This window comes from Aythya ferina (assembly GCF_964211825.1).
Source record: "Aythya ferina genome assembly, chromosome: 6".
Taxonomy (NCBI): Eukaryota; Metazoa; Chordata; class Aves; order Anseriformes; family Anatidae; genus Aythya; species Aythya ferina.
Window position 1 is genome coordinate 8953863 of NC_140303.1, and position 19443 is coordinate 8973305.

The 19443-nt window shown below is 43.3% G+C and overlaps 1 protein-coding gene across 24 annotated transcripts in view; it reads left to right on the top strand.

Annotated features, from left to right (window-relative positions):
• Positions 1–19443, top strand: part of MAP2 (microtubule associated protein 2) — a 180162-nt gene that overhangs the window by 151495 nt on the left and 9224 nt on the right. For 19 of the 24 annotated variants that reach the window (XM_084524722.1, XM_084524726.1, XM_084524714.1 and 16 more), the window contains 3 exons: positions 1542–1603; positions 6929–7082; positions 8707–9050. In XM_084524722.1, the coding sequence (XP_084380848.1) occupies positions 1542–1603; positions 6929–7082; positions 8707–9050 (560 nt within the window). The remainder of the gene's footprint in view (positions 1–1541; positions 1604–6928; positions 7083–8706; positions 9051–19443) is intronic. The other 5 variants (XM_084524729.1, XM_084524736.1, XM_084524717.1 and 2 more) reach the window with 1 other exon arrangement.

Below are 19443 nucleotides of genomic sequence, written 5' to 3' on the forward strand. Positions count from 1 at the left end.
ATGTAGTTACGGGAGTGAAACCTCAATCCGGCTCGTGCTCTGTGGCTGTGAGATGCTGCTGCTGTTGTGCCATGAGAGGAGTGGTGACAGGGGCAAGGCCAGGCCAACTGCCCGGTTATGAGCAGGAGTCAGTATGCAGGGCACTTCTGCTCCATGTCTGCAGTTCTGGGGTCACCCACTGAGGCAAAACGTGTTGGTTGTGTACTTAAACTGGTAGCAGAGCACAGAGAGATCTGTTGTTCAGATGGAGAAGTTGTGGTGCTGCCAGGTAAGTCAGTAGAAGCGGCACAGCTCTGCTTTCCACTTCGTACTGGAGGCTGATTTGGGTTCAATACCGAAGGAAGGAAGGAATATGTTGTTTGTGATTATTTAGAAGAGATGTGAAACACACCAAAACCAGCAGTAACAGATGGGGTAAAATGCGATACAGGAGGGCTTTGCTGTACTTAAGCCTGGTACAAATTCAGAAGTGCTGTATGCGGCCATATATATTAATTTCCTCCTGAAAAGTTTTCTCTTCTCCTCCTTCAATTTAGAAAAGCAGCAAGGAAATTATATTAAGAGGGCAGAACTACTGATTGGAAAGTGTGGCAGAAAAACAGGGATCCCCTCACCATTCCTGGGATACAAGGAGAGGAGAAAATAAATTGTTTCTGAACCGTACACTGTGTTAGGGCTCGTTTTACAGTTAGAAGACATCCTAGAGATTGTCATCTGTGTCTACTACCCTGCTTCTGTATTTACTAAGGGCTTTTTTTGGCACAGATGCCAAGGGATGTCACATCTAGATAGCTTTTGTGAGGCAAATCACTTCCTGAACAGTGGTGTTGGAGTGGACCTAATAGCCTGCTTTCTGAAAAGCTCCCTTGTTCCACAAGTTTGTAAGGACAGAATCTAAGTCAGAAAGAAAAATCTCATCTCGAATCATGGTGTATCAGATAAATGAAATGGTGCATTATTATACTTGATGTCCCAGGTATAATGTGAATACTAAAGTCTGAGGGCTTGATTGAGCCATGGCACACTGACCTTATTGACACAATTGCAGTGGTAATTCAGTAGTCAATCGCTCTCTTTCCATTACAAATTTTGGCTAATATTTTTAAAAGCGATGATTTCAGGTCCTTTATTTTAAAATTTTCATTTGTGGATTGCTTAAAGGAACCTGCTTTTCAGAGGACAGTTCAGAACTCTCTGAAAATCAGGGTGATAAGGTATCTTCGGATGGACCTTCGGAACTAGAGTCTCTTACACCTGTCAGCTGTTCTTTGAACTTTACTGTGGTTCCTAGACTTCCAGGGACATAAGTACAAAACTTGGATTTGTTTGAAATACATAGAATGCCACTTTACCTCAAGTAAAATGAATACAGGACGTTTTTAAGGTAAGCACTTTCCTATATACAGTTCACTGAGACTGCTTCACGAGGTAATTGTTTTACGTGGTAGTTCCAATGTGTATGAGTGTTCTAACAAGTGTGCTAAGTGGAAATGTTTATTATTATTATTTTTAACCATCAAGTCTTTCTTTGGGTCTCTCAGCAGCAGGTGGTGAAACAAACCAGGCTCCTGGTGTATTTAAACAAGCAAAGGAAAAACTCTCAGTGAGTAAAATCATCTTCTTGCCCATCTTTACAATCTCCTTTTGTCCTTATTTCAGATCTTTCTGTGTTAATTCAGTCCTTCATTGTGTGTTCCATTTAGAATTTGTTTGACATATTCATTATTCATTTAAAGAGGTAATTAAACCCACCTTTCCTGAATAATAATTTCTACTAGCTCTGACTTACAGCCCAGGTAGATGATGATGACAGCTTGCAGATCTATAGGGGGCACACAGACTCCAAGCTGCAGGAGCTGAATGTTGTTCAGTGTTTGGAACAAGGTCATCCTCTGGGATAAGCTGTGTCCTTTGGACCTTTCCACAGCACCCAGCTCGTGCTGCCACCTTGCTGTATTGCCACCTAGGCAGAAATCCTCCCCAGGACTCACTGGGTATATTTTGATGCACCATTACATATGCTTGCATTCTGCAGAGACCCTGCCTGTGTGGAAATTATTGGCCAGTAGCATTTTACACGTGAATAAGTGCTTTTGGATAGACTAGTTTCTGGAGCACTGATTTCTGTCTGTTTTACTCTGACAATCCTGTGCCTTGCCTTCAGCTGCTCTGCAGCCTGTTCTGCTCCCCGCTTCTGCCTCTCCTCTGCTGAGTTTTCATCAGTAAATATTGCAAACACTACAGAAATACAGCAGTGCTACAGCAAAGTGTCTCTCTGCCCTGCTCCTGTGCTGACCCTGTGCTCTTTCTAGCCCACTATTCCAAAATCCCCAGCAATTTGTCCTTCTTTCACTATCCCCTATGCAATTCTTTCTTTCATGACACTGACACAAACTAACTTACATCTGCAGTGTGACAATATTTTGTCATTGCTAGCCATTGTAAACAGTGTGGCTGTTCCTTAGGATTCCCCTGTATTTCATAATATATTCCATGGCTGATTTGTTTCATCTGTCTAACCAGATTGTCATTTATTTGGGGAACAAAAATCTATGTCTTCTAAAGTGCTACACACTAGTTATGAATCATAAGAAATTGTTAATGATGAAAGCAGCATAGCTGATTTGAGGCTGTGAAGCAGCGCTGAAATTTAGGCCTGAATTCGGCCATGGATGCTAGGATTTCATGTGATTTGAGATGTCTGGCCCATTTCAGCTCATAACTGGGAAACTGTTAGAAGTTCTTTCCTAGAACAATAAGAAATATCTGGGTGGGCTTTGCTCCTTAGTCAAAAGCATGGTTTGTGACTGTCTTTTCTCAGGGGCTGATCAACACCTGAGCAAAGTCGATACTAGCCCATTTTCAGAGCCTTCTGTGATCATGGAGTGCTTTAAGGACAAGCACTGCAAAGTCCCTCTCTGAAATGATCTGTTTTCTATGCACCTTTCTTATTCCTGTCCTTTATCTTATGGCAAAGATTAGAAGTCTAGTCCCTCCTTACTTTCTCTCCCTGTTGCTTCCCTTCTCTGATTGCCATGTTCACTTATCTCTTGGATGTTTTCTCTTTTGTGCCTTGTCTTCACCTCTGCTTTTGTAAAGTCCTCTTCCCTTTTGTTGTTGTGTTCCTTCCTGATTTTCAGCTTTTATGTCCTTCAAGTGCACCCTTTTCCTTGCTGCTGGTAATGTTAGATATCCAACCCAGTCAGTTTGTTACCCGTCTTCAAACCACATTTTCCATAGTGCTTTGCAGAACAAGTTCAGGAAAGGCTAAGCAGTTCCATCTGCTGGAAGGAGCTGTGTACCTGTGGTAGTGAGATGCTGAGAACATCGGCCATGCCTTAGCAGTGCCTCTGAAATAAACTGAGATTTCTGCCTCCCAGCTTCAGCAGTCCCCGAATCACTGGGTCTTGGCCAGGGTTACATAGATGTTTGTCCTGTGGACAGCTGGCATGTCCAGCAGTACGAATTACAGCAGAGGTTACATGTCATCTATTGCTAACGTAATGGGAATAGTGTTCTGGGTAAAGTGCAGGAAGGGATTGAAGCATTTGGTTTCTTTGCTTGCTCTAGCAGTCTTGAGCATGTCACTGAAATCTGTTTGGACCAGACTCTGCTGCTCTTACTGATACTAAAAAGTGCCTTGCTTGCTAAGTAACAGAGCGGATCCAGACTGTGTTAATGCCAGAGCTCAGGGTTATGCCTTTTCCCCAGGCTTTCCATTGAAAGATCTGGGTCTCCTCCATCTTTAGCATCCCCATTAGATGCACATATTCATGGAGGACACCACGCACTGTGAGTGAAAAGGATGGGGTCTCCCAGATTGCACTGTGCCTAGGATCTACTGCAAGGACTTTCCAGTCTCACCGGGGTCTTGTTGCATGGCCCTCAAGTTGGAAAAGTTGAAAATGGCTGAATGAACGTTTGGGCCTCAGACTGTGTGTGCTCAGTTATATCCCACGTTCAGAAACCCTGGTGAAAAGTGCTGGCATAACGTCTGCTTTTTGGAGCCACACAAGACAGATGCTATGCTTCCACATAGTTTCAGCATTAGTGTTCTTAGAAATACAGCCCAAATTTTCTCAAGTGGACGGTACCTGTAAATTCAATTATGACACATCAGTCAAAGCCTGGAGAAGCCATTGTTGTGACAGAAACACACACCGTTCAATTTCTGTTTAAAATAATTATTTTCATTATTAAAAGATAAATATGTTGCAGAGTTTTTTTCTAGAAATACTTTCTTGCTAGTGAAGCACTCCGATCCTTTGAATGGATTTCTTGTTTTTCTCATTTTCTAAAAAAGACAAGGAGTAACTTGTGCATCTTTTCCGAACGTTGAAGAAATCTAGATGACTGGCTGAGATCAGATGCCAAATTTTTCCTGGCTAAAGTTCCCTACTAAATCCCATACTTACAATGAGATTGCTCCTATTAGTAACTTCATGCTTCTATGAATACAGAGAGAATCAGGACTACATTGCCAAGACAACAGCCTTGCAATTGTTCTTTGGCATATCAGTTATCCTTGTAGGAGAAAGAACAGTGTTGCTTAATCAAGTAGCCCTCTTTTCTTTCATGGAAATTTCTTTATGCAGAGCAGCTACGTCTCCGAAGCATCAACAAAGAATTTGCAGTCTGCCTTGTTGGTGCCAAGTTGTTCCTTCAGTGGGATATTACCGTTATGCAGAATCAGAGCAGTACCTGACCAAAATGACACATGATGTCTGCCTTTCAAGCGTATAAAGCTTTTGTTATCCCAGTACCCCACGTTGTCAAAACAGGTTTACAAATTCCTGCTGTGACACCAGATGCACAAAATACAGTGTCTGTGGTGCACTGGAGGTGTTTGTGTGCATGCAGTGGCATAAGAAGCTCTGCTGTCACGTCCTTCTGCCATCTTGGGAATGCTGCTGTAACCTTGTTCTCAGACTCCCACTGTTTTATCCCTGAGTGTAGCCGGGAGGGATATATTACAAATGCACAACTTAGTTTTAAAAGACGAGGATGTGTTGGTGCTCCTGTAGTTTTGCACTGGCTCCTAATGCAGCCAGCCAGCAGTTGTACCAGCTAAGTGCTGTGCCTGGCACCAGTTCTGTCCTATTAACACATGGCAAAAATAGCATTTACACAAAAAGGCACTCTCTAGAATCAGTAAATCTGTCCAGACACAGATGGGTTCAGTCAAACATCACAGAACTCAAACTTTGCATGTCAGAACTGCATAGACACCATTACCAGACACAGGAAAAGTATTAATTCATAGCTTCACATTTTTTTTGGTCCATGTTGCATGTGTTTTCCTTTTGTCCAGCTTCATGTTCTGTTTTCTTTTGTTTTCTCGTGACTAGACTGCCTCTTTGTCAAAGATTCCTGCCTCAAAGTCTAAAGCAAAGTCATTGCTTCCTCCAAGACCCAGCTCAGCTTGCTCATTAACTGCTAAAAGGGCCACTTTTCTCGATACAGACAGTTATTATGTACGGCCCTCCTCAGCAGGCCCAAGAGACTGCCTGCCCTACTCAAAATCAGATGCTAAGGTAAGGTAGCAGAGTTGGTAGAGAGAGGTAGCTCGGAGATGTGTAGGTAAATTCCCTGGATCACGTTCTCTCCCCACTACATCTGGGTAGTTATCTGTGAAGTTTACTTGGGATTAATTTCCAGTGGCAGGAAAATTTATTACCAGGCTACGTTATCTGTGCTGCAAATAGGTAAAAATGAAGCAAATTCTCCAGAGGAAACATAAGTGAAATTTCTTATAACTAGCAAGAGATGTCTTCTTTCTGTTGATGATATGGATGCTGCTTCATTGACTGCTGAGAAGTTGCACCCATTTTGCACATGGGTAAGTAGCAAAACCAGCAGTACTAATTCATCTTCCAGGAGAAAATTTTAAAAGGCAATTTTCAACCAGTTGATACTCTGAAAACCAATTAAATCCCCAGTGTAAGAGCGTACAGTTCTTATCACCAGCAGCAAGGGCAGAAGCCAAAGGCTTTAGGACCTTAGGCTTTTTGGTCTGTGCCTAGGACCAAGTTCAGGAAGTTGCAGTATAAGTTTAAAGAGATGGTTGGCTTCATCCGAGCTTCCCTGTGTTTACTGTTCACTTGTCTTACAAATGTTGATGCTGAGCTGATGACTGTTACATCATTTAAAAGCTGTTTTCACTGTGCTTGGCGTGTCTCATACTTGTTGGGGCCATTGTTATACTTCATCATCATCAAATCACACATCACCAAATAACATAGTGTGTGGTGTCCCAGCATTGCGGGTACTTTGCAGGTGAATTCACATACGAATTTCACACTGAGCACCAGAGGAGTTCTTTTACTTTCTGTTTGTACTAAAAAAAAAACCTTTACCAAGGAACCAAATGCTGAACCCATCCATATTCAGATCAGTAGATGATTGCCTTTGTTTTGACGGAGATGATATCTATGATGGCTTCCCAGGGATTTAGATCCCAATCCAGTAGTCCACTAGCATCCTCTGCAGTCCCTGGGAGATACAGCTTTGCCTTCAGTGGGAGTAAAACCAGTCACTGATACATGCTCAGTCAAACCTGTAGAAGAAGGGCTTTGTCTGCTACAAGGGGAGGGTTTATTTTGAGGAAGCAGGAGCTTGTTCAAGGTAGGGTGAGACTGGCAAAATACCACATTTGGGAAATACGCAGGGAGATCTCTCTCCAAAAAACAGAGGTCTGTCCGTACTGGGTACCAGAGCCAGACTTCTCCTAGTGAGCGTTTTCGTGCAGTAAAGAAGCACCGAGGAGCTGATCAGAGCATGGGAAGTGGCTAGATCCGACAGCTTCCTGCATGAATAGTAAACTGGGCCCAGAGAATGAGGCTTCCCCTTTGTATATAGGTTGAGAGGAATCACGGGATGGAGTGGGACATTTTGAAAACCAAACCTCTTTTTATTTTGTTGCTATTAGGATGGAGTAAGCAAGAGTCCTGAAAAACGTTCCTCTTTACCAAGACCTTCCTCTATCCTTCCTCCTCGAAGAGCTGTATCAGGAGACAGAGACAGAGAGGAGAACTCTCTCTCCCTCACAGCATCCCTTTCCTCTTCAGTACGACGGACCACCCGTATGTTTTTTGCATGTTAACTCTCTCCTACTGTTATGGGTGTCTTCCACAACAAAAATGAGACAAATGTGAAGTGGGCAACGCAAAATATTCTGATGTATCTTAGAAAAGTGAACATAAGAGTTAAAGTTGTGAATTTCTTGCTTCACAGTAACGATCTCCCTGTGCCTCTAGTCCTAGGGTAAAAACCCTCTCAGGTGAGAAATGCGAAGATGTTGGCCAGTGGAGTGACTCAAGGAAGTGAGGATAGTAAACCAGCCAGGTCCCTTTATCAGGACTAATTATATTAACTCAGAAGCCAAAAGGAATTACAGGACAATGAGAATTTTAATAAATACTCCCATAACTTTTTGCTAGATTAATTTCAGCCTAGGCCTCAGAAATTGGATGTGACTCCCTACTTTCCAGTAGGAATTCCTGCAGCTTTAGGAAACAATTTCAGACCTTTTTAAGAGAACCTAAGGGAAGTAGATGATTAAATTCTACCAAAAAAGAAGTCCTTTGAAATTCTTGGGTGATGCTCCAAGGGTAAAACAGAGTGACTGCCAGCTGGCACAGCAGCCCATTCTCTAGGCTGAGAGGCCATGGAGTATTTGCCAATGTGGTGAAGGGCTGAGGGATGAAAATTAAATATACCAAAACTACAGAGAATTGGAAAAAAAGTTTCCCTTTCTATCTCAGTTGATGTAGTGAAAAGGTTCTAGTTTAAGGTTGGATGGGAAAGGAAGAAACTGTTCAGGGAAAACTGAAGGTGGGATTGGAGTATGTTTAATGTATCTGGTGAGTCATGTAAAGAATTTGCCTCTTTTTGTTGTTGTTTTTGTTAAGTGTCATGAAATAAACAGAATGATTAACAATCACTTAACTGGGATTTTGATTAGTCACACTGCCCTAGAGAGGCCCATTGCATTTATAATTCCCAAGCCTTTTAAAGGTGAAAACGTGTAACACCTGCTCAGCGCTGGGGTTCACGGGCTTTGAGGGTTGGTTTGGTCTTTCTCTCCCTGAGTATTCTTAGCCAAGCTTTCCTTTAAGCAGCTTATGGCGAGATCTCAGCTTCTGTTCATTTGTCTTTGAGAGTTACCAGCAGAGTGGGCTGCAGAAAGCACAATGCCACTGTTAAACTGATTTTTGTCCTCAGTGAAAAGGACTGGTAATGCCATTAACAGGGAATGGAGCTGCTACAAAATGTTCCACTACTTATATATTTTTAACTTGCTTGTCAGTGTAACTAGAATATGACTTTTAATCAAGGTTGGCTTCTGTAGCTGCTTTGTTTCACTGCACTACTTGAAAATAGCAATTGAACGTGAGGGACATCTGCCCGTCCACACAACAGACGTGTTCACCATCAGCTGAATGCTTGCCTGGGGCTCAGCTGCAGAGAGCAGCTGCCCAGTGGTGATACACCTAGAGTTTCGGGATTACCATCAAAATTTTCACCAGTCTGGTTTAACCCCCAAATCCACTGACCTTGGTGACGCAGTTCTTCCTGGTGAGTCAGGCTGCCAGGCCAAGTCCTGAAAGCTGCATTCAGATGGTGCTTCTGGTTGCAGTCTCAGGAGGCACATAAAGAAGCAAAGCTGTATTTCTGTGAGTCTAATGCTGTTTTTCTTGCACGTAGGATCAGAACCAATTCGTAGCAGAACAGGAAAAAGCGGAACTTCTACCCCCACTACTCCTGGCTCCACTGCCATCACTCCAGGGACACCACCAAGCTATTCCTCCCGTACGCCGGGCACTCCAGGGACACCCAGCTACTCCAGAACCCCACACACTCCTGGGACCCCCAAATCTGCCATACTGGTACCAACTGAGAAAAAAGTTGCCATAATTCGCACTCCTCCTAAATCGCCAGCCACTCCAAAGCAGCTGCGAGTTATTAATCAGCCTCTACCTGACCTCAAGAACGTCAGGTCCAAAATTGGATCAACAGATAACATCAAATACCAGCCTAAGGGAGGGCAGGTAAGGATTTTAGTCTTTCTGTTCATCCATATGTTATTTAGCCTCACGTGTGCACCTTCAGGATGGGTATGGGATGGGAGCCATTTTGAGTTTCCTCACAAATGCAGTTTAAGTGACATTAAATTGCAGAGGTCAGGACTGTCCTCAGAAAAATTATCTTGCCAGCTGAAAACCAGCAGTGCCTCACTGAGATCAGGGGAGAAGTTTCAAACAAGAGATGGTACTCCATGCCATAAATATGTTTTAGCCTGAGTACGAGCAGTTGTTGCTTCTTTAATCTTCATTGATACCAGAAAAATAAGGAGGTTTGCCTTAATTCATGCAAGTTCAGCGTCTACCTAGATAGATGTTAGCAGGATTGCACAGCACCATGACCTTTCCCTGTGGCATTTTACATGCCATGTGCATTGTGTTGGGCAGTGTTAATGAGAGTTGTAGCCTCCAACATGGTAAATCCACCCCAAGTTGAAGATGATGGGAGGAGACAGATATTAGACTTAGCTGTTTTTATTGCTTCAGAGTGTGAATGAGCAGGCATAGGACTTAAATTGTATAAACTGGAGAAGGCATATAAAATTAGAAAAGGTGAATGTGTAAGAAGGCAGATGGCGATTTTCTGTTCTCACTTTCTGAAAGCAGAAGAATTCACGGGCACGGTGATGAAATTAAAAACTGAAAAAAGGATAAAGTTTCCCATATCTTGTACAGTTACACCCTGAAGCATATTATCATGAGCGTTGCTGTCTGCTAAAGACTGAACATGTATGTAGGGTAAGAAAATCCTGTTGCTACAGACAGAACTTACTAGGCATTGAAAGGGACAGTAAACATAGAGGCTTTCAAGGTAAGCAGGAGCTTGTGAAGACTGCGGAAAGAACAGATAGGGAATACCATAGATCTTCCTTTCATATTGATTGTGGGCACAACCCCACCATGAAAACGCTCTGTGTCCCCAGCTCCCTTTCACTTTCCTTGGACCGTTGAGTTACGGCACTGTCAATGTGAGTGGATTGTGCACAGGTTCGCTTCTCAACCACCTCCAGGGACAGGACATCAGGGTGATTAGCGTGCTTCCCCATTCAGCTGTCTTCAAAGCTAGTCATCCTGGGAAGCTGGGTTGCACAGTGTTTCCAGATCAGATACTTCTATAAATATCTGGGTTTTGGAATACACAGTGGAACATACAGAACAGTAAGGTTTGCCTAATGCTGCCTCAAAAAAAAAAAAACAAGCAAATGAAAAAAAAAAAAATTTGATGTTGCTAACCTATGCCTACGGCTGGTCTTCCAGAGAAAAAAGCAGGCTCGTGTTAAACAGTAAGGTATCTCTTAAGCATTGATCCTGTTTTCATGGTAAATTAACACATTCAGTGCTTCCCAGGATTTGGACAGTAGCCAGTTGCTCAGATAAAGTTGAGAAGATAATGCCTCAGCAAAGGTTCTTCTGCCTTTATTTTGACAAGTGTTGGTGTAACTATTTTGTATGAGGCCAGCTCTCACTTGACATATTGCATAGCAGATGGTCAGGGGGCACAGGGGCTTGGAAGAGAAGTTCAGACAGCACTTCTGGACTGGCATTCCTCGTAACAAGCCCAGCTGCTGGGCATGGGGCTCAAAACCAGCACCACGTTAGCCTAACCTCCTCCTTCCTGGTGCTCTCTGTGGATCGTGAGCGCTAGAGGACCACAGCGAATTGTATTCCTGGGTAAAAACCATGTCCAGACAGCTTAGCAGTTTGACAGTTGCCCGCAGTCTATGCTGCGTAGTGAAGAATGGCACAGCAGTGGGCATTTCACCCTTCTGGGGATCATAGGGGAAATCTGCTGAGGGGACATAATGTCACGGAAGCCAAAGCGTTTTTTAATTCGCACTGCTGGGTGGCCACTGAGCTGTGGGTTGGGCAGAGGAAGACTCATGGAGTTTTGGCTTTGTGTTTCCTTTATGCCATGGTTGCTCAGTCTAGACAAAAGGTTTTAGGATTAATTCTTTTCCAATTTATGCGGTTGAATTGTATATGGTCTGTCAGAGGAACACATGAAAGCTAATTTCATTTCCTTGTGTCTGCTCGCTTCCTTAACGCCTGGTGGCAAGTACTGCACTGGCTAAGATGAGCTGTTATCTGCTATCTGCTTTTAGTGATGATACATGAAACAAACAGAAGGCTGCTCAAGTTTTATAACCTGAACTGGAAGTGCTGATAGCAGTAACCACAGGAAAAACTAGCAGACAAAAAGCCAGCATATATCTGGGCAAGTTAAGTACATAAACATGACATGCAAATCGCTAAAGGAATACAGATATGCAGCCCAAAACTGTCATTTGGAGACAGACTATCCTTTTACCAGAGGCATATCTTAACCTAGCACAAGGTCTTTTGTTAGCTTACAGCTGTCCTAGAGAAAGCAGCCGTGCTATGAAACTGCCAGAGGCTGAGGTGCAGAACTGAAACAGCAGGGGAGGTTTGAATGCTAAATGAAAGAAGTGCAGTGCTTCAGCCTTGAATTTCATCAAAAGCTCGTCAGCCAGCAGACTGATTTTAATTCAGCTTTAACTTGCCAGCCACGGAAACAAAGGAGAGAAATTACTCCACCTGACAGGAAAAAAAAAAAAAAAACACGTCTAGGGGAAGAAGCAAGCCAACACTGCGGTGCATTGAGCTCCTGCATTGAGCTCCTGTGAGGAATAGATCACTTGAGATGTGTTTAATTGCTGTTCTGCAGTCTGGAGAAATGAGGGCTGCTCTGCGCTGTGATGCAGCCAGTAGGTGGTTGTCTGGTTTTCTCTTTATAGTAAAGTATGGTGAAATGGATCATTCTTGGCAAGGCTCAGAGGCGATTTGCTCATGGGTATGTCTGCTGGGCTTCAGATGGATTTTAGCACTGCATCAGCTGTGGAGGAAATGCTGTGCTTTCAAAAGTAACCCATTTGCATCTGTTATTTCTCAGACAGCCTAAGGGAAGCATGGGGGGAGCTGGGGGAAGGGTTGGAAATCTGTTGCACATGCCAAGACTTGGGTTTTGCTTTTCTGTTTGATTTTTTTTGTCATCTTGAAATTCTGCCTATGGATGTGGTTTGTGCCATGTCAGCGCACAAAAGTCGTCAACTGAATCTTTTTGTTACTGACCAGGTAGGGTATTTATAAAGCATCATAGGCCAGCAACCAAGGATAAAGCCAACTTAGATTTCTTTTAATTTAACCTTGAAATTTAGATATAAATCTCAGCCATGGGCAAGAATTTCAGTGGTTGTGAATCAGCACAGCCCCATAAAAGTGAGCGGGGCTGTACAGACTGGAATGCTGTACATAAGGTCAAAAATATCACTAACTATGGTAACAGCCAGGGGCCTTGTAAGGAGTAAGATGACACGTATTAAAATGAAATCCCCCACCGTGTTGGAGAATTAAATGTTCCTTGAAGGTTTCTAGGAAGATTAAAGAGAGAACTTCACCATTTTCCCTAAACTGTAGAAAACAAGGTGCATTTAGTTATGGGTCAGAAAGTCTGAATAAATTGATGACACCACTGTTCAGCAGAACCTGTTTAGAAACCACAAAAATGCTGGCAAAAATCAACAGGCATCAGCATTAAATGATAAAAGAGACCAGTACAGGGAAGGATAAGACACCTCAGAGCTGGGCAGAAGAGGAGGCTTGAATAGATGTCACTGTCTTTGCACATTTTTTTTTTGCTTGAGTCCTTCCCTGTTAGCTTCAAGATCCGTGTGGTTGGCAGGAGAGATTCCCCCCCAGTGCACAAACACACACTGCCCCATTATCACAATTGATGACCTGGTCTGCAGAGAACAGTGGGCTCCTGACGTCTTCCCTGCCTTAGCTGCAAAGCCAGAGCAGAGACAGACGTGTTGGTGGCCCACCAACAGCTGGAACACCTCCTGGGAGAGCTGCAGGTCAGGAGGGTATTCAGCAAGTTCCCCTTGAGACATCATCTCGTAAGTCCTCTTCCTTCTGCTTCATGTCTTTGTGCCAAGTTACAAACGCTGATGATGGCCCAAAAATCAATCTGAAAATCTAGATGATGTGCTATCAGTGCAGCGGCTGATGAAAAGCATCCTGGAAGACAGTGGAGAATACAGGCACAGCAAAAACTGCGGTCTGAACTGTTACTTAGTCCCCTTCTCTCTCATCTCCTTCTGGCACTTTTTCTGCTTATCTCTTACAGTCTGCTACATAGATGAGTCCAAAGCACTTTGGCTCAAGTTAAGAGCCTCTCTGTTCAGGACAAAAGTGATGAACGTAAATAAGCCCTAAGGTTTAAGGTAATCCCAGGCATTGGTGCTTTCCAAAACCAGGACCACGGGAGGCATCTGCAGGGAGAGGTGGGTCGGCTCCCTGCACGTTGTAACCTGGCTGCTGGTTGAGGAGTTGGCTACTGAGGGGCTGGGAGGCAATTGTTTCCACACTGTTACCTGCGTTCATTGAAATCAGTTTGTGAATTTACCAAGTCAACACTTCTTAACCATAAGGTAATTTCATCTCTGTCAGTCTGTTTTCGTTTCCTTTATACATTCCACGTTTTGTGGATTCAGAAGACATTTACAGGATTTGTTCTAGACTGAAAATTAGGGGAAATGTAGGAAATGATGAGTAGCTGTTTGTCAATTTGTATGTTTGCCTGTTTACGTTTAAAATTAGAAACTAATCCATCCCTTGTTAATTGCAGATCTACAAATGCAAAGAGAAATTAGGAGTTTCAGGCACAATTTCAACACTCTCTCACAGCTCAAAAACATAATTTTTAAGTTTTTGAAATTTATAATTTTGGCTGATCATTGCCTGTTGTACAGAAATAACATCTTGCAGCTCCTGTGTTCAGATTACACTCACTTAATGGAAAGCTTGCCTGTGTATAGTTAAGCTTTGAATTATTCTGGAAAAAAAAAAAAAAAAAAAAGATCCTTTTTTCTGAGTTATATTTTAGGAAAAAAAAAAAAGTGGCAATCACTGCCAGGCCCTTGCAAGTTTCAGAAAGTTTATTTGAGGAAAGGTGTAAAGGTGTTTGGTTGGTAGAAATGAGCAGGGAACTGGGACTTTCAGTCCAGGTCTGACGTTCACTCGATCTATGGCTGGAGGAGAGTAACTTCACTGCCATGCCTCAGCCATCTGTGAAATGTGCATCCTGCTCATGGAGGATGGACTGGGAACCCCTTTTTGAACAGAAAACCCCAAAATCCACTTACCACAGCAGCAGCTTAAGCAGCTGGCTAATGTTAGAGACAAATCCTTGCCACGATGTACCATACCCTGTTGGTCTCCTTAATATAGCAAGGGGAGAAGCTGTACCATTTTCTGGGGTAGGTTGAAGGTGCCAGGACATACATTCCTCTGACAGCCTGAGTCATCCCAGCAGCAAGTTCAGCACAGGAGGCATTTTCAACTCTTCTCTAGGGAGCCTAGATTTTGGCAATAAAATGGAGAACGCTGTTCTTATTGGGAAAATGTTCAGGCAATACACAATCTGGACCAGAGCTGTTTAGTTATCTAATAGTGTTCTATCTTGCATGGGAAAATGAAAAAAAGTTTAATGCTGGATGGGAAGGGGCAGGAAAGGAAAGGATAAAAACCTTAGTTGTTGTCTTGGAATTTTGGATTTGGACAAGGAAAAGAAATGCTAAGGGTCTGCTTAGCTTGGAGAAAACCAGCTTGCTTAAAAAAATAAAACACAAGATGTTTTTCTGACTTGGACTGACCAGCCTAGTTTTCTCCATTATGCTGGAGTAAAGAAAGCCCAGGCATTGTGACTCAAAATTCATTTTTTAAAGCTGTGGAAGTGTTTTAAAAACCTTGATACTTTGATACCTGAGGTTATCAGTACTCCTTCCATGAATAGCAACCACTCCTTCTAAAATTTAAGGATCAAATACTGTTGTCTAGCATAATCTATTTTGTATTGTTTTATTTATTTATTTGTTTGTTTGTTTATGGCAGTACTAAAACACAAATCAGTAAAATCCTTGGGTTTTAGATGAATTAATTTTGCTCCTAGGATTTTTTTTTTTTACTTGCAGTACATGAATCTCTTTCGATTTCCTTTTCCATTCATTTCACCAGCTCCCCAGATTTAGTGAGAAGTATAATCACAGAGCAGTTGTTAAAATGTATCTGCCCTGGATCTTGCAGTTTCTGGAGCTGTCTGTTAGATTGAGCTTTTGTCTCTTGACTGTAAACTCTTCAGCATAGGAAGTGGTCTTTCTGCTTTGCATTTTCTAGCACAATTACACAAAACCTCCCAGTATTTCTACCATAATCATGCAATCAGAACAAAGTTTACCATGGTAGATGTTAGATTTAAAGGTAAAATATTACTTTCTGTTTCAGTGATTAATTCTTTAAGAGACGATCACATTTGTTTTTTTTCTCTGTGATAAATATGAAAACATCTTCTAACAGAAATCTATGTGCTTGGAGCAATTAGTAACGTATACATGTATGTCATATTAATCAGTGGCCATGATAGAAATATTCAAATTTATTTAAAGTATGAGATTTTGGTAGTAAAGATGCCCTCAGAAAATATTTCTTTTGCTCTTGTGTTATGCTGCTGGTGGCTTTTCTTCCCTTTACTTATACTGACATGCCTAGATCAATGTGGCCACCTTATTAATTAGATGAATCCTGTGATGTGCAGATGGGTGGAAAGAAGCTTGCAAGTTCTTCGCAGTGAAGGATGTAAATCAGCCCTCATTATCCCATGCAAGTACTAAAGACATGGTTGATTGCAAGGCTTTTCTTTTATTTTATCGACACTTCTCATCAAAAGTATCTATTTTCAGTTTGTAATTGTTTTATTACAGTTCAGCTGTTCAGGCCAAAATACTACATGGCCAGTGTCTGCCTCTGGCTATGTTTTTAAAGGTCAGAGATGAACCTATTTTGCTCACCCTTTGCTAAGAATCAGATGTGGATGGTACATTGTTTTCTCCATGCAGTGTCCAGTGCAGCCTTTTGTTTTGAATCTCACTGGTGCTCAGGCTGGCAGCTTTGCTGGTGTGTGCAACCAGCAACTTCTTGTGAGTAAATTCAGTAACAGAGGCTGAACATCATCTCAAGCTCTGTGTGCAGATGTGGAAAGTCTGGGGCACCCACTTTCTTTTCAGGGGCTTTGCTAGGTCAAGGAAATACCCTTGCTCTCCCTTTCCTCTACCTGTAGCCTCAGCCAGGAGCATCAAAAGTGTAGTATCATTTGTCCGTGGGAGTGTAGGGATGCGGAAGCAATTAAAACTGCTTCTTGATTCTAATCAGGTGCTGAACTTACCCTCACTTCCCATGCACAACAAACTCTTGTCTTATTAAATGCCTTTGTTAACCAGCAGAGCAAACACTGAAATAATGCCTAGTTCCTGGGGTGCAGCTGTGTCAAATGACTGTGATGCTGTGCTAAGTAGGAGGAACCTGCCTTCTTTGATAAGTTGTTAGGAATCTGAGCTTTTTCCAGGATCACAGCCCCACACAGCATGTTCAAATGACAAGTGGAACCAGGCTAGAGTAATTTTAAATGCTTTAGGCTCAGTGTTTGTGGTAGAACTTCTCAAAGACCATAATTGCATGGCAGGGAGAACATAAATCATCAGCTTCTTGGAAAATGTATGCAGAGCCTGTAATTTTATCAGCTTCTCGGTTTTTGTTCTCTGAGTATCTTCGTTTTGGTGTGCACCAGTAAGCCACAGGAGAGAAGGTTTTTTATGGATTATCTGCCCAGACACTGATAAGTTGTGGGCTTCCCTTGTTGTTGGGAAAGTTGAACTGAATGATTAGAGGCAGCAATGAAATTCTTTGTTTTTCATAAGCTGTTTTCAAACATTGCTTTCTTTAGCAGTGGGGCACAGCTGAACCAAATTCTCTCTTGCATTTCTCTGCCTTCCACTCAGAGCTTCCTCAAATTCCTGCTCATGGTGAATACAGAGATGCGGTACTGTCAGAGGACGCCTGCTCCAGGCCCCCAGCAGGAGGCTGTTGTACATTAAGACTTTGAAATCCAAATTCCCTTTCTGTGAACAGCCGTAGGGAGCCATATATCTCACTGGGAGATTCAGAAGTATTGCCAGCGAGTTGCTTCTTGTCCCATCGGTCAGCTTAACCCCAAAAATCCCTCCTGGTCTAGTGTAGACGTGGCTCTCAGACCACAGCCCCTTCCTGCTTAGATTGCTAGCCAGGCCACTGTGTGTAGGGAGTTGAAGTTTACCCTGCTGTGTGCAGGTCGACATAGGCTTCATCTCAATAACTCTGAGAAAGATAGCTTCAACACTTGGCTTCTTAGCTGCCTACCCGAAAATGCCGTGCATCTCCCAGCACTTGGTCAGACAGCTTCCAAACAGCACAGAAGGCATTGGAGCACAGAGGCTGGACAACGTGGTTTTGTGGAATAAACCCAGCATTGTCTGTAAGGCTTAATTTTTCCACTGTGGTTTCACTTCACCTGGCTATGACAAACGCTGAGGAACCTCACCTTGTTCTAATTAAAATCATACCATCCCGTCCCCGTGCAGCGTATTTTGACAACCCAGCATCAGATCGGTAGGAGAGAATTTACCCATCTCAGACCGGTGGGGCAGTGGGGCTATGAGGGAGTCTGTCAGGATATTAGCCAGTTGGGCTGTTTAGTGGGTGTGAAGAGAAGGCAGACCCGTTCCTGCTGCAAAGTAAAACGTTCCCTTTCCTGAATGAGAGCACAAGCAGGCTTGATCTTTCATTTAATGCGCGTGTGTATTAGAATATAGAATTATACATACATCCCTAGCACACCTCCACCCCCACACAAGATGTACATACGCGTTCAGGAACATGGAGACCTTCCTGGTGAGTCATGGTATTTGTGCTGTCTCTATCCCAGGCAGATGCATCATTTAATTCCTTTCATCAAGTGCCATCGTGAAAGTTTACCATTTTCTTTTTGTAGCTCTGTTCCCTCGGGAGGCAGTTCAGAGCCTCCCTGCTCTGATAGTTAAATTTCCCTCTAGATTCCAGCTTCAAATAATTCACAGTCCGTTTATGCTCTTTGTTTGCAAGCCAAAGACTCTCTTTAGCCTAAATGGTGCCTGTCCCTCTCTGGTGCTTTCCCTCTGATGTTCATAGCCCGATTTCCCAAAGGAAACAAAGCTCATGCAGTCATGCTGTCTGGCTGGCAGTCCCAGCCATCCTCAACTCATTTGTAACTTGTTGGCCAATTTCAAATAGTGCTGGTAGGGGAGCAGGGGCTACAAACAGATGCAGTCCAGCCAAGTTGGGTGATAGTTGTTGATTGATACAAAACAGACCCAGCCCCACAGCGCCACTGGGGAAAAGGCAGTGATACCTCAGCCCCTGCTGCACAGTCAGAGACATTGGCTCCTGCTTGCCCAGGCTAACAGACCTGAGAGAAGCTACGTGGGTATTGCTGGCAGGAGGGGTAGGCCTTGCTCAGGAATACAGGATGGAGGGATTACGTGGTTTAAGGCATTAATCTGTGGGATTAATCAATTCGTAGAATGCTTTGTTACAGAGGGCAGTCGTGATGTGAACATGTGCAGGGTTATCGATGTATTCCAGGGAAGGGAGAAACAGATCATGAGGAAAACCCTGGCTCAGCGTGCTTCCTGCCTGTGCTGGGTGACCAGCACGTCCATATCACTCATCTCACTTCAGCCCTCAGCACAGGACGTAAGTGGTACATAGGTCTCCTGCTGGCCCCTCTACGCAGGGGCACATTTCACCCAGTGAGACAGAGAGGATAATTGAGATGATTGTTCCACTGCGTATCTGCTAGCTGGGTCCATGGGCCATGAGACTTGTAATCTGTCAGACTTGTGGGTGCAAATCAACCTTCAGGCACTCGATCAAAGGTGCCCTCTCAGCTTATAACCTTGCTTTGGCTTCACTTTTAAGCTACAGGCCCCCAGTCCACAGCACAGAGGTCTTGTCATGACCAAAGTCAGCATTTTCAGAGCAAATTCATCCCTGTGGCCATTGTGAAGAGGTGCTGCTGATCCGTTGCTGAGAGATGTGCTCAGAAAGTGCTAGGGAGGCTTTCTGTTTTGCCCAGTTCTGTCTGGCCCGAAGCTCTCTGAGACCGCGATCTGACTGCACATTTGATGTGTGTCTCAGTAACTAATGTGACACCTATCGCGTATGGTACCGGGGTACATTTTTTAAACCAATGGTATATTGAAATAAAACACAAGCCTAAAACTCCAGTGGCATTTCCTTTCATGTTTCAGTGTGCATTGGTTTACTTACATGGATTAAGCAGACGGGAGAAAGACAGAAATCAGCTTGCCTACTGAAGATGCCCTTGTGAAGGGCATGTACCAGGGTGACCTACCAGTTGAGGAGCTTTCTGGTGCTGTCATCGCCATCACTGCCGAGTGTGCCATTACCAAACTCTAACAGTTTAGGCCAG